General features: G+C 43.2%; 1 protein-coding gene across 1 annotated transcript; it reads left to right on the top strand.

Moving 5' to 3' along the window:
• The first annotated feature begins 6,190 nt into the window (after positions 1–6,190).
• Tgoln2 (trans-golgi network protein 2) lies at positions 6,191–14,799 on the top strand. Its single transcript, XM_055596347.1, has 4 exons — positions 6,191–6,434; positions 6,675–7,597; positions 8,850–8,933; positions 10,747–14,799. Exons 1-4 carry the CDS (start codon positions 6,389–6,391, stop codon positions 10,750–10,752), a joined length of 1,059 nt encoding a protein of 352 aa, XP_055452322.1. The 5' UTR covers positions 6,191–6,388; the 3' UTR covers positions 10,753–14,799.
• Positions 14,800–14,973: the final 174 nt, after the last annotated feature.

Here is a 14,973-nt window from a genome sequence, read left to right as displayed (position 1 = left end):
AGATAGATAGATAGATAGATAGATAGATAGATAGATAGATAGATAGATAGATGATAGATGGGGCAAGTCCAATCCTCTTTTCAGGATATCTCCAACTTCTCATCACACTGCATCAGCAGCAACCAGGAGAGAAGCACCAGCAGCCTCCTCCTTTCTCAGAGGCCCCTCAACACTCTCTGGGCTCTGGCATTTATTCTTTCTCCAGAGTCCTCAGATTTAAACTATCCACAGCTGGCAAAGAGCTCATCTCAGCGCCCAAGCAAAGCACGTAGTCTGCTGCTGTGGACAACCTGAATCAGGCCCATATCCCACATCAGGATTAAAACAAAAACATATTTACATGACATAACTGTGTTTTTAAAGACAACAAAATTTCCACACTTTGCTGTCCTGTACTCACACTGTAGACCAGGTTGGCCTCAAACTCAGAGATCCACCTGCCTCTGCCTCTCTGAGTGCTGGGTTACAGGTGTGTGCTACCATGCCAGGCACGGTTCATGGAGGTATTTTCTCAATTAAAGTTCCCTCTTTTTCAGATAACTCTAGCTTGTGTCAAGCTGACATAAAACTAGGCAGGAAAGCATCTCATCTGAAATCGTGTTTGAACCTTGGCTGTGTGATGGTGTTCATTTCCTTTTCCTTCTAGAAGCACTCCATTCTATGACAATCAGGGACCTCTGCAGACATAAAGAGAAAAACAATTAGTGGAAAGGAGCTGCTGATGCCCCAAAGGACAACTTACATGACTCACTGAGGCACCAATAGCCAAGAGACCTGTACAGCGGGATTTGTATAGTTTTACAACTTGTATTTTCAGTTAACTATCATGTGCACATACATGACTAAAATATGCATAAAGCTCTATTTTCTTTTCTTACTTTGACTTGTATTCATTTTCTAACATTTTTAAAGTTATATTTATTATGTATACAGTGTCTGTCTTCATGTACGCCAGAAGAGGGCACCAGATCTCATTATAGATGGTTGTGAGCCACCATGTGGTTGCTGGGAATTGAACCTTTGGAAGAGCAGCCAGTGCTCTTAACCTCTGAGCCATCTCTCCAGCCCCCATTTTCTAACTTTTATATGGTGAGTATGCTATTTGTAACAATAACTTTAGACCTTTATAGGGTAAAACTGTTAAAGATTATATACAATTCCCACAGTGTTTTTATTTTTACTTTATTTTGAGTGTATGAGTATTTTGCTTGCATTCGTGTGGCTACCTGGTACCCACAGAAGCCACAGACTATGTTGAATCCCCTGGACTGCACTTAGAGCTGGTTGTGAGCCATTATGTGCTGTGTGCTGGGGCTGAAACCAGCTCCTCTGTAATAGCAGCCCATGCTCGTAACCGTTGAGTCATCTCTTCAGTCCTAACAGTCAACATTTTTATCTAATTCACAATGAAGAAACTAACACTTAAAGTATTTAAGTAATTGGCCAATTTCGTGCAGGAATTAAGTATTAAAGAATAACAGTCAGGAGCCAGGCACTCAGGAGGCTGAGGCAGGAGGATCATGAGGCCAGTGTGAGCAACTTAGTGAGACTTAGTTTCAACAAACAAACAAACAAACAAACAGAGACTGAGGAGAAGGCTCAGGAGTTAAGTACTTATTACTTTTCCAAAAGACAAACTGCAGTTCCCAGCATCTATATGGCAGCTCACAATGGTCTGTATTCCAGTTGCAGGGAATCTGATGGCATCTTCTGGCCTCCACAGCACCAGGCATGCACACAATGCAGACAAGCATGCAGCCGAAACACCCACACACACAAAAGGTCATAAATATATACATCAAGAAGAGATGGCGCAGTCAGTAAAGGGCCTGCCTTACAAGCGGGGGCCTGGGTTCAGCCATTAGAACCAATATTAAAAAGTGGGGTGTGCTTGACTCCCCACTGCTGCAGAGACGCAGACAGGTGGTCCCTGAGGCTTACTGACCAACCAGTCTTGCATGCTCAGCCAGTACCTGCCAGTGCAGGACCTTGTAAAAGGCAAATGATGTCTTACACACACACACAACACACACACACAAGCATGCAAAAACAACAGCAAGAACTCTTTTTCTCCTATCATTTTGACAGATTAAGAATTCCCAGGGCAGGGGTAAATGGGGAAATGAGAAGCAAGCCAAAAGAAGTTCAGCTTGAAAATGCCATAATGTAACTTAATTCTTTGTATGCCAATAAAAATGTAAAAAAGATAACAAGAATATTCAGTGCCAGCCCTTCACTGCAGTCCCCTGTATCCAGGAAGCTGAGGCTAGAGGATCACTTGAGCCCAGGAGTCTGAGAGCAGTGTAGGCAACATAGTGAGATGAAATGAAAAGCAGAGGATAAAGAGAAAGGAAGTCTGATAAAAATAGCATAGCCTTGAGCAAACTGCTCAATCTTTTTGACTACGCGTCTTCTTAGAAAGCATGTAATCCAACCACTAACTGATAAGAAAGTCAGTAGCAGTGAAAAGGTGAGAAGACTCCAGGTGTCCAATAATAAGAAAACTGTCACAATTATAATAAACGTGTAAATTACTTTCTTAGTGAAACCATTGGCAATCATATTCTAAAGAACACTGAGGAAAATGGTTTCTTTATTTGCTTTGAACTGCATGCTCACATTTCCAGTTACCATCCCAACATCTCTCCTCTTGGCTAGCACAATCATCCTAAATGAAGATTAAACCAAAGTGATAAACAACTGGTCAGAAGCAAATTCATTTCCTATGTCCCACTCCCTCACAGCCCGTCCTCCACCAGTGGCCCCTACCTCGATGAGAAAGCACCCTCCTCTCTCCCTTCCCTTCCTTCCTCTGCTTCTTTTCCAATCTACCTCCGAGTTGTGTTGGTTCCACTTCCTAACTTCATTTCCAGTCTGACCACTGCCTGCCATTCTCGCTGGGCCTGTCCACTATTCCAGACTACTGCAATAGTCTCGTAAACAATTACCACCCAAGGCCTCCTCCCTACTAAAGTCAGTTCTTCTGAAGCAACCCAGTAATGCCCAAACATTTTCCACTCTGATTAAACCTTGACCCTACTTAAACCTCTTCAATGGTCTTTTACTATTTAGATAAAATAAAAACGCCGGAGAGCTCTTTGTGATCACAACTTCTTTCCTCCCCTGCCTAGAAATGTGGACACTGCGTCAGGTTTAATAATTTGCCACTGTCCTCTCCACCCACCCACACCCTCACTAGGCCAATATCCCTAAATCTTAGTCAAACATTTATCTTAACACAGGCGGACAGACTTTTCTTTCAGAAAAAGATTCATTTACCAGTTCACTTCCTCTAGGCAAGGCAGAGTCAACATTCTAAAGGAAGGTTTTTGTGTTTTCTTTTTTTCCTAAGTTCTGGGGACTGATCCCAGGGCAAGCAGCAATCTACCACTTAAATAGTCCTGTAGCCTTCTCACATCTCTATGATTTTTGTTCTCTCTTCAGTAATGTAAGAAGAGGGGAGAGGGAGAAAGGGGGGAGAAAAGTGGAAAGGAACACATTACACATTAAGGGAATGTTTATTCAAATAACAGAAAAGGCACTTGTTTCTGAAACTGTAGTTGAATCATGTACCATTTCTTGAAAATTTTCAGCCATCCAGGGCTGCTTACCATATATTACATTCGGGCGTTTCATCAAGTGTTACTTCCCCTGTGGCTCTAGCCCTCAGTGACTAGCCTAGTTTACATTTCAACCAGACTTAGCTGACATTTTCTATTACATAAAGCTGTGTGTTCTAGGTAACTGCCAGATTTAGTTCTCAGTCTAGCTCCGCTCCAGCGTCCTTCTCTACCATTCTCCTTACTATCCAAGAAGCCTGTTCTTTAGACTTACATGGAACACCAGGTTCATACCTGCACGTGCTGGTCACTGAGCCAGGAATCCTCATTCTTCTCCCAGGAATATCTACAACCTTCAGGCCTCAGCTCCATGGTTCATTACTGAACTGACAGATACTTCATTCTTGGCAGCTCTTGGAATACATTCTAGTCTTATTTGTCTTAATGTCATTGAAAACTACTTGACAAAAATAAAGGCTGGCTTTGGCTTACAGTTCCAGGGAATACACAGTCCGTTGCAGCAGGGAAATCATGGCAACAAGAGTGGGGGGAAGCTGGTGACACCGCCTATGGTCAGGAAGCAGAGAGGCATGGATATCGCGGTGCTCAACTCACTTTCACTCTGTCCAGTGCTCCAGCGCATGAAACACTAATGTCCATGCACAGGATGGGCCTTACCGCCTCAGTTAACCTAACCTGCAAAATCCTTCACAGGCGTGCCAGAGATTTCTTTCTACAGTGATTCAAAATCCATCAAGTTGACAACCAAAATTAAGCATTACAGCACACATGAACAAACATCTATTTGATATTTAAGTGCCTCACCTAAATGCATGCCTTTTAAAGTCTTTTTATATACTTTTGAGACTGAGTCTTACTTTGCTCAAAAGGTCCTTTACCTCTGAGGCTGGAGAGATTGCTCAGAGGTTAAGAGCCCTGGCTGCTCTTCCAACCCAGGCTCAATTTCCAGCATCCATATGGTAGCTTGGACCATTTCTAACTCCAGTTCCACAGAATCTGATGTCCCCTTCTGGCTTCCTTTGGCCTCAGACAGGCACATGATGCGCAGGCATTAATGGAGGCAAAACATCCACACACATAAAATAATAACATATTAATTTTATTTAAAAGATCTTCTGCCTTAAACCTCCAGAGTGTTGAGGACCATAGAACCTGGCATGGTGGGACACAACTGTAACCTCAGCATTTCCAAGGCAGAGGCAGGAAGATTGTTGCCAATTCAAGGCCAGCTGCTCTTCGGAGTAAGTTCCAAGCCTGTTATGGCTGCATACTAAGAGCCTGTCTGAAAAACAACAAAAACTAAACAAACATAGTTGGGACTTTGAGTTTGAGCTGAGACTCATTATTTGTTAAATCACTGTTCTAAAAATACCTAACCTGGCAAATGTTCATAAACGTTTTAAGCAACTCGCTTAAACAACCCAGCACTCCTGGGTGTGGTGGTGGTTCTTGCCTTTAATCCCAGTACTCAGGGGGCAGAGGCAGGGTGGATCTCTGTTTGAGGCCAGCCTGGTCCACAAAGAAGTCCAGGGCAGCCAGTGCTACTGGCTACTGGCTAACCCTGTCTCAGAAAAAAAAAAAAAAAAAAAAAAAAAAAAAAAAAAAAAAAAAAAAAAAAAAAAAAAAAACAAAAAAAAAAAAAAAAAAAAAAAAAAAAAAAAAAAAAAAAAAAAAAAAAACAAAAAAAAAACAACGAAAAAAAATCTAGTACTACAGATGAAGACACAAAAAATGAATGCAAGTAGTAACCCATAGACAAGCAGACGGCAACCATTAAAACATAGTTTATGTATGTTTTACCTGCATGTGTGTCTGTACACCACTAAGTATACAGTGTCTGCAGAGGCCAGAATAGGATGTCAGATCTCCTGAAACTGGATTTTCAGGAGACAGGCTGTTGTTAGGTATCTTGTTAGCACTGGGGATGGTGAGGTGGAGCGCTTCTCTAATGTGCACAAACCCATGGGTTTGATACCCAGTAACATATAAATTGGGAATACAAGCCTGTAATCCAATAGGAGGATCAGAAGTTCAAGGCTTCCTCTGGCTGGGCTAAAAGGGACCTTATGTCCTGGACTAGAGAGCGGGACACATGGTTAGGGGCATTTGCTGCTCCCCCAGGACCAGAATTCAGTTCCCAACACACACGAAAATAGCTGAAAACACGTGTAGCTCTAGGGGATCCGAAGTCCTCGTCTAGCCTCCAAGATCACCTCCACCACATACACACAAATAAAAACTCTTCGATATCCTAAGTCTTAAATAGCCCGAGAAGGGCGTGGCGAGACACCTGTAATACCAAGCACTCGGGAGGCTGGAGTTTGAGGCCAGCCTGTCCACAAAGCAACATGGCCTCAGACTCATAAAAATTCAGAAAACAAACAAAGAGGAACGAAAGTGATGAACTGTGTTTGTTTCTAGACGGGAAAGACCTGAACATAGTACATTTTTGTGTGATGTGGGAAAAGCACCACCAGCACCATAGAGGATGTGGCGCCCGGCCCCGCGACCCAACAAGTCGCGAAAGGAGATGCAGCACCTGCCGGTCGGAACAGTTGCCTAATCCGAAGACAAGTGAGCCGGAAAGAGACTTCTGACCTCGCCAGAGTACTGAGAAAAATAGGGAGGAAGAAAACGGCCGGACTTAGCTTCCCGCACACACCGGAATCCCCAGTCGCTTACCGCCGGCGCCCTGGGGGCGGGGCTGCACCGGAAGAGAAACCCGCCGGAAAGGGAAGGGTCGCGCGCTTGAAATCCCTTGCGCTGCTCTCACGTCAGCAGTAGAGGGCGGAAGTGCAGACTGCAGGATGCGGTTCCTGGTTGCGTTGCTCCTGCTGAGTGTCGCAGTGGCGAGTAAGGCGCCCCCTCCCCTCCCTACAGACCATCTCACTCCCCTTAGGCTCCCCGGTCCTCACCTTGGCTAGTCGCCACAGTAGCGTGATGTCTTCCTTGCCTGACCCGACTCTTCTCTGTCCATCTCCACCTTTTTCCCATTTGGCCATGACCTCTGGGCAATTCCAGCTCTGAGAAGTCAAGCCCCTTTCCCTTCTCTTGGCCTTTTCTTCCGAGGACTTAATGATTTTTCTGTTTCAGGAGGTCTGCCGGCCAATTCTAAGCCAGACAGCATCCCAGGTAAAAGTGATCCTCCGATTCAGTCCTCAGACTCCAAACCCACGTCCCCGCTTTCTGAGAAGGCAGAGTCTTCTAAGCCGGGAGAGACTAGCAGTCAGAGGCAGCAGCAGCCCGCTAAAGAAGACCCGGAAAAACCGGAGGGGTCGACTACCCCAGCAGTTTCCAGGTCTGCGGAATCTGGACAGCAGACCCCTTCCCCCAATCTCAAGTTGGTTGAATCCCCAAAGCAGCCCGGAACTACAGATACCAAGTCGACGAACCTTGCACAGAAGCCCCTGTCATCCGACTCCCAGGGAGAGTCTGGGCAAAAGCTCACAAAAGATGGTTCTGATAAGCCCACAAATGAATCTGACAAGCCCACAAATGATGAATCTGACAAGCCCGCAAGTGATGGTTCTGACAAGCCTACAAATGATGATTCAGAGAAGTCTGTAAAACTCGATACAGACAAGCCCACCTCCAAATCTTTTGAAGATAAAGAGTCCCCCAAGAATGACAAAATCCAGCCAGAAGCAAATGGACAGAAACCAACGCCTACTTCCAAAACTGAATCTGGGGAGAGAGTGGCAGGGGACTCTGACTTCTCAAAGCCGGAGGGAAGAGAGAAGTCTTCAGAGCCTCCTAACGATGTGGAAACCAAGGAGGTTGAAGAGGGTGATACTGAGCCAGAAGAGACCTCACCACTTGAAGAAGAGAATGAGAAGGCGCTGGGCCCTTCCTCCAGCGAGAAGCGAGAGGGGACACTCACGGAGCCTGTGAATGATGACCTATATAAGGACAATTCTGGAAACACCAGTGCACAGAGCAGTCACTTCTTCGCCTATCTGGTGACCGCAGCTGTTCTTGTTGCTGTCCTCTATATTGCTTACCACAACAAACGGAAGGTAAGAGGGGACTGGGTTCCCAAATCCTGAGTTCTTTCTGCATGGGCAGCTCTCTGTCACTCAGCCTGTGAGCTCTGAGTATTTTAAAATGAGCTTCAGTTTTTCCTCAGACCCTGTTAGGACTTACAAAACTCTTAAGTTGTATAAGTCATGTGTTTTCGTCATGTGTCCTGTTTCCTCTGAGTTCTGCTGTAAAGTGCCAAGTTTGACATGAATCATGACCTGATCGAATTGAGATTCTCCTCCCATAACTTGGAACTCAGACCATTCACAGCCTCTGTGGATCTGAGTTCTTGACATGTTGACTTCTTCCATTTTTTCCATACTTGAGATAATTTACCATTTCTAGCTTCTATTCCTACTGTCTTCTATCTGTAGGCAGGAAGAATATTTTCAATTACATAGTCCCCAATACCAGTACCATAAAGCCCAAGGATCACTCTTCTGCCACCAACAAGAGTTAGAAGGAAACCTAGGAATTGCATAAATGTACATGTCATTGGGGTTAAAGTGGCACCCATGTCCTGTAGAAACAGCTCTGATGACAAAATGATTGTATTTCCTAATGAGCCATGAGATTTAGAAGATAATTTCAGTGACTTGATGTGTTGGAGAGTTCAATTTGTGATGGCTGTGAAGAATGCACATTCTTCATTCTGCATCTCAATGCTCATGATGAGATCGATAAATCAGAGTAAAGTTGTTGAAACCATGTGTGGAAGCAAAGCATATATTTGTAGATAAGAAACAATCAGAGAAAAAAAAGAAACAATCAGTAGTTATAATATTTTTGTTCCCCTTAAACACGTGACCTAGAACTCTCTGGCAAGGGCACTGGCAGACCTTTGACTCTTTCCCTACTATTAAATCATACAGAGTTCCACAGGCCACAGCCTTTATGTGCTGTTCATTGTTAAATAGTAGGAAGGATTTTGTTGTATCGAGCCCTTTTAAAATTTTTATACAGTTTTATTACTTTGTGGTGCTGGAGGTTGAACTCCAGTTACATGCATGATAAAGTCGTTTTACTACAGTGCTATATTGCATGCTTGATACATTTGCCTGTATGACCCTGTTTGAGCCTAGCATTTCAAAGAACAGTGTGTGTGTGTGTGTGTGTGTGTGTGTGTGTGTGTGTGTGTGTGTGTTAAATAGGCCTCTTTGTGGATCTAGGTAACTGCCTCTGATTTCAGGAACTGAAGTACATCATTACAGAGCCAAATGTTAATCTGTTTTCTTTTTCCTTCCTCAGATTATTGCTTTTGCCCTAGAAGGAAAAAGATCCAAAGTCACTCGAAGGCCGAAGGCCAGTGACTACCAACGTTTGAACTTAAAGGTAAGGAATGAGAAGCCAGGTCTAGAAGGAATCTTCAACCTCAGGTGGGCCAATTCTGGGGACAATGCTGCCATTGTTCCCAGGCCCAGGAGGCTACAAATAGAATTGTACATGAATCTACAAAGTTAGAAATAGAAGAGCCCTTTCAATACTTTCACTTTTGACAGATAAACAGATCTGCCTAGAAATGTGTTTTTGTTTATTTTCTTCCTAAGTTCCTACTCAAAGGCAATACTTGATAGTAACTCCAAACACTTTTAAACACCTTTTGCCCTATTTCAGCTCTTGACACATAAACATTTTGATAAACATTGAACATTGTGATAAAAAGCCAAGTTTAATCAACTAAGTATGGGTATAGCTTATATTTATATGTCACCTTTTTGGGGGATCACCAAATGCTGCCAGACCTTACCTTGGGCAGCAAAGCCCTAGATCACAATTCTCTCAAAGCAGATGAGCCCAGAAGCACATAGGCCTCAAGTACACCCACAGAACAGCCTGCAGGCTGGTCCTCGTGATCCTGGCCAGTCTGCCTCTGTCAGGGAGAGGAGTCTTTTTTCCATCCCACAGCAGAAGGAGCTGAGGAAGGTTCTCTCCACAGGAAACTGCTAGGTGGTTACAACAAACAACTGCCCCGTTCTGTTAGGCAACAGAAAGGACACTGGCAAAGAACAGTGGTGACCCAGATGGGAATGGTTCCCAGACTTCCTACAGGGAACAGTTCACCTACTTCTCAGCACTACAGAGTAAGCCACTCAACTCAGAACATCTGTCACAAGTAGGTCAACTTTACACTTAGCTCTAGCCTGCTGCTTTCTTCCGTAATTGACTTTAAGGACATTTTTCCTCCTTAATTTTGTTTCAGTTGGAAAGAAAGCAATACACATGAAAATTATTTAGAATAATATAGGAGAGTATAAAGTAGAAACTAGAAATTCTTTCTATCCACCATCACATGTGGCTTTATTTTTGATTTGTTCTTTATTAGCAGGTATTAAATACACATAATGAGTCTCACTATATGTTTTCATATATAGATAGATATAGATATATGTGTACATACATACGTGTATTTAGATAATAATCACCTTCACCTCCATTACCCCTTCTTGTCCCTCTGAATATTTAAAATATTTTTAGGTTTAATTATTTTGTTTTATGTGTGTAAGTGCTTTGCCTACATGTATGTATGTGTACCACATGTGTGCTGGTTGCCAGTAGAGGCCAAAAGAGGCCATTGGATCTCCTGGAACTGCAGTTAAGGAGAGCTGTGAACCATCATGTAAGTGCTGGGAAACAAACTCCTCTCCTTTGCAAGAGTAACATGTGTTCTTAAGTGCTCAGCCATCTCTCCTGCACTTTTTTTTTTTTTAAATGACTCAGTGAGTTTCATTAGGGGTTATTCACAGGAGCATGGGCATCTTAGCAGTGGCTACCCCGCTGAAGAAAATACCTCTTACTCTCCTATCAACCATTAATTTATTTTGGTTTTTTGAGACAGTCTCTCACTCTAGCTCAAACTCATGATGTAATCTGTGCTGCCTAGAAATTCATAATCCTTCTGCTTCAGCCTCCTGAGTGCTGGGATTACAGGTGTGAACTACCACATTAGCAGACTGTCTGACTTTCTAGTGCATATTTAATCTCCAGTTGACTTTAATGATGTGACTCAAGCACTTTTATTAAGTGCTGTTCCATGGTGGATGAGCCTGACTTGACTCTGACCTTTTACCTGAGCCTGTTTCAGAATGACAGCATTAATACATCTCTCTATGAATGTTACCAACAGAATGTGTTGCTCCCATTTCAGCTCTGAATTTTTGTCTGCAAGAACCTTGTCCTCCCTGCTGATTTGTTTCCGAATCAAGAGATGAAGAGACTGTGACCTCCTCTGGGGTTTGTTGGCAAGTCTGGGCTGGCATTGCTGAGATTGCTTCAGGTTTTGCACCTGCACTTTGGCGACACTGTACTCTGGTGATGTCTTATCTACTTTGTGTTCCCTTCATGCTAGTGTGTTCCATCATCCTTTCTTCCTTAGCATACAAGTGGGAGAACATGTGGGAACATGGCTGCGACCAAAGGAAGACTCCACCCGAGGCAGGCCACATGGTGGACCGCCCTCCCATAGCTTCTTTATCTTTAACTCTAGGAACAAACCGTAGAGAGGTACTTTCTAGACAAGGTGTAGATGGTGGGTGGGGTGCTGATGGGCAGAGAGGGGTTTGAACACTTATTCTCTACAGAGGCCTCAGCTGTAAACCAGAATAGCAAGTTTAGAGAGCGTTAAGGTCTGTTCCATCTGACAGTCTATATTTTTCTGAAAGTTTACACTCTTTGGTTGTACTAGCATAAAAGGGAACTCAGGGTTTCACTTCCATAGGAATTTTTTTTAAGTATGGTGATGATCATTTAGCCACCCCAATAGGAACTGCTTGAAAAGGGGCAGGTTTATGCTTTGTGGAAGAAAACACATAGGAGTGATTTGGACTGCAGGAAAGGTTTTTCCACAAACTCAGCTTGCCTTTATTGCCTACAATAGATGGATAAATACTTAGGAACTTACTGCACTCTCCACACTTTTCCTTGCTCTGTTTAATGGTCCTCTCATCCAAGACATCAAAGGAATGAGTAAAATCTTTTCTGTCCTGTGACATCTGGTTGTGAAACTGTAAGAAAACAAGCAGGTTCCCTGAGATAACTGAGGATGTCTTGGATTATGCTGTGTCTGGAGTTCCTGTCTATGTGGTCATGACTTAAGAGAGTCTCCACTAATCTCAGGGATGTGGAAAGTGGGAGGGGGAAACTAGGAGTCCTATGCTGTTGGAGAGATCAGCCTGAAAAAGAAATGGCCCTGGAGTTCTTTCCCCATGCTGACTGTAGTGTGTGCTTGAAGCTTTTATTCTTGGCAGGGGCCACTCTGGACATGAGATCGTTGCTACTGTTCTCTCAGCTGTGCACAAGTCTTCTGTTGCTTTTTCCAAGCTGAGGAAGCCCTTCTCAGTCTCCTTCAGCCTTCTCCAACACTACTCTAGCTCCCCATTTTCATTTTCCCTTCCTCTGTAGGCCCGTTTGTGTGCTTCTGCAGCCTGTATGCGTGCCCACACCTATCCTGCTCTGGTTGGTGTTGCTTCCATTACCTTGCTTGCTCTTCCTGACAGTTACACTTCTCTTCCTTTTTCTCAAGGCTCCTCAGTTAACAGATCACCCAATTCAACAGCTCATTGCCACAGCTTGCTCTTAACACTTGGTAATAATGGATGCTTGGGCTCCATGCATGCCAACTTTCTTAGTGTCTCTTGCAAATTGTCCTTTGCCTTATCTTAGGGGGGAGGGGAAGAGGGTGCCCAGGTCTCATTGCTTTGACTGTCTTCAATAAATCCACCCATTCTTCGTCTTCTCCTTGATTCTCATCTTTGTCTTTGGCCTCCTACCCAAGAACCCAGTTCTGCTATCTGCTAAACAACTCAGCCACATTGTGTGGTTGTCACTCTTGCACCTATCAGATTCCTCTGTCTATCCTTACGTTTCTTTAATTATCTGAAAACTCTAGACTACAAACTAGCAACATTTTTCTTTTTTTAAAAAATTTTTTAAATTTATTTTATGTGTATTAGTGTGAAGATACCAGATTCCTTGGAATTGGTGATACAGACAGTTGTGAGCTGCCCTGTGGGTGCTGGGAATTGAACCCGGGTCCTTTGGAAGAGCAGACAGTGCTCTTAACCACTGAGCCATCTCTCCAGCCCTCAACATTTTTCTTATCACAGGAGTCCCATTTCTTTCTGTTTTTAAAGAAACTCTAATTAGGTATACTCTCCATTAATTTTCAGGAACCACCTGAATTGGGTTTCTTGACATTATTAGTTTTGGAAGCATCAGTCATTTCAGAATGTGCGCTGGTCTGAAGTTTCTGTCTGAAGTTGTATTCTAGACTGCAGATTCCTTCTTGGCCTCACCATCTGACACTCCCTGTTGCCTCTGCCCCCAGCACAGCCTTTGTGTTCCAGCTTCTTGTGGTTGCTCTATGGTTAGGCTCCCCCCTCCTTTCAGTTTACCCAGGTCTTTGTGTTTTGAAGGACTCAGCTCACATGCTTATGTTCCTCCTAGCTTCAACACATTTGATTGATTTTTTTCCATTCCATGCTGATAGCTCTTAACGTCTCCCTTATCTTAGAACTCCAACATGACATAGTTCTGATGTTGCTGCGATCTCCCCAAAACTAAGCCCCAAGAGACAGTCATTGACATTGCTATATGTGCCAGGGACCTCATGGGTTACATTTCTTGTTGGAGATGTAACTGAAACCGGGGCTCACACAGCTCTTCCTAGCTGCTTGTTATGGCCTTATACTTGTTGACTTTTGCTTTTGAAGGGCAGGAAGAAAGGTTGATTTTCAGGAACCAAGATTGACAGTGAGTGGACGGACACAAGAAGTTTTGCCACAGAGTCTAAAAAGCCTCACCCCTTTGGGCTGCAGACAGTACAGTGGAGTTTGTTTCACTTGAGAAGTTGCACTGAAGGAGGTGGCTCCCACCAAAGAAAAGGCATTTTCAGGCCTGTGTTTTTGAAGGTAGAATACTTAAAGCATATTTTCCTAGAGAATGTGTGGATGGTGATGGCCTGGCTGAGGCGTCTACACCAGAGGCTGGGCTGGCATGTGGGAAGCACATAAAGCCTAAAGTAGCATTCCTATAGACAATAATATTCTGAGTGTGCTTTCCTGCGCAGCTTTTGGCTACGAGCAATTTCTTACAGGGAACCTGCTTGCATCATAACAGTTAATAGTTTGTTTTCCTGCTATGGTTTATAGAAGTTCTGGACCAAACACCTAACTAAATGTGCTAACACATTTTTCCCTGGAGACAGAGCTTTGTACCCTTAAGAATTCCCCTGCTATGGATGCTCTTTCTTCTTTCTTCACCAAGGCATAGTGTGCTTTGCACAAGTCTGAGCCATTTGAATGTAGAGAAGGGTGTGTCAAGCCCCGGGCCATGTGGCCCTGTGAAGCAGTTTTCTCAAAACTCTTGGTAGGAAGGTTCAGTTTGGCATTGCCTTAAGAAAGTTTTAAAGAACTAGAGAGATGGCTCAGAGGTTAAGAGTTCTTCCAAAGGCCCTGAGTTCAATTCCAAGCAACCAAATGGTGGCTTACAACCATCTATAGTGAGATCTGGTGCCCTTGTCTGGCATGCAGGCACACATGCAGGCAGAACACTGTATAAATAATAAATTTTTGAAAGAAAGGAAGGAAGGAAAAGAAAGCTAGCTGTAAAGAGTCTGGTGTGGTGATGCATGCCTTTAATCCCACACTCAGAAGACAGAGGCACCAGGAGGCCAAAAGGAGCATGAGGCCAGACTGGTCTAGAATAGCAAGTTCCAGGCAGCCAAAGTTAGAAAGTGAGAGCCTGTTTCGAAAAACGAAAGAAAGCTGTAAAATGTTAAAATTTAATCTAACTACTTCAGGATGACTCAGCTCATTTAGTTCCTTGCACAGATATAAGCTTAGAAACTCTGTAGTTTGGACCTCAACTTGCATAGCATAGCAAACTACCCATGAAGCTGGCCTCCTCACACTGTGATAGGAATTTAATTCAGACTACCATGTTAAATAAATGAATGTTGACATTATTTTCCTTGTCTTGTTTGCCCAATTAGTAGATTGCCACAGTTAGCCATGTTTTGTATTTCTATCTTTTTTGAAACTTAACTATAATGGCTTAATTGTATTTTTTTAAAGGTTATTGTGGTATAAGTATTTTTCAGCATATTTTACTGAGCTTCTGTAAATGGCATCTCAGTGTAGTTTCATATCATTATTGAATAGAAACCAAAATAAAATTCAGTTATCAAAGCATTGAAACATTACATGTGTTAATAGTATATTTAAATGAACTAAAATTGGTACCTATTTAACATAATTGAAAAATTTTTAACTTTTATCCACTTTCCTATTTATTCTTATAGGTTGAGCATCCCTATTCTGAAATCCAAAGCAAGTGTTTTAAATAACATGAACTCATACAACAGGTCATGGAATGC

The sequence above is a fragment of the Psammomys obesus genome, unplaced genomic scaffold (genome assembly GCF_907164565.1).
Source record: "Psammomys obesus unplaced genomic scaffold, mPsaObe1.curated_primary_1811, whole genome shotgun sequence".
NCBI classification, from domain to species: Eukaryota; Metazoa; Chordata; class Mammalia; order Rodentia; family Muridae; genus Psammomys; species Psammomys obesus.
Note: the sequence above shows the minus strand (reverse complement) of the source record. Positions and strands in the feature narration are given on the sequence as shown.

Excerpts from the sequence above, each read along its gene's own strand:
- Tgoln2 (XM_055596347.1), top strand. The coding sequence starts at position 6,389 with ATGCGGTTCCTGGTTGCGTTGCTCCTGCTGAGTGTCGCAGTGGCGA. Across the intron at positions 6,435-6,674 it reads GCTGAGTGTCGCAGTGGCGA|GAGGTCTGCCGGCCAATTCT; the intron begins GTAAGGCGCCCC and ends TTTCTGTTTCAG. Across the intron at positions 7,598-8,849 it reads CTTACCACAACAAACGGAAG|ATTATTGCTTTTGCCCTAGA; the intron begins GTAAGAGGGGAC and ends TTCCTTCCTCAG.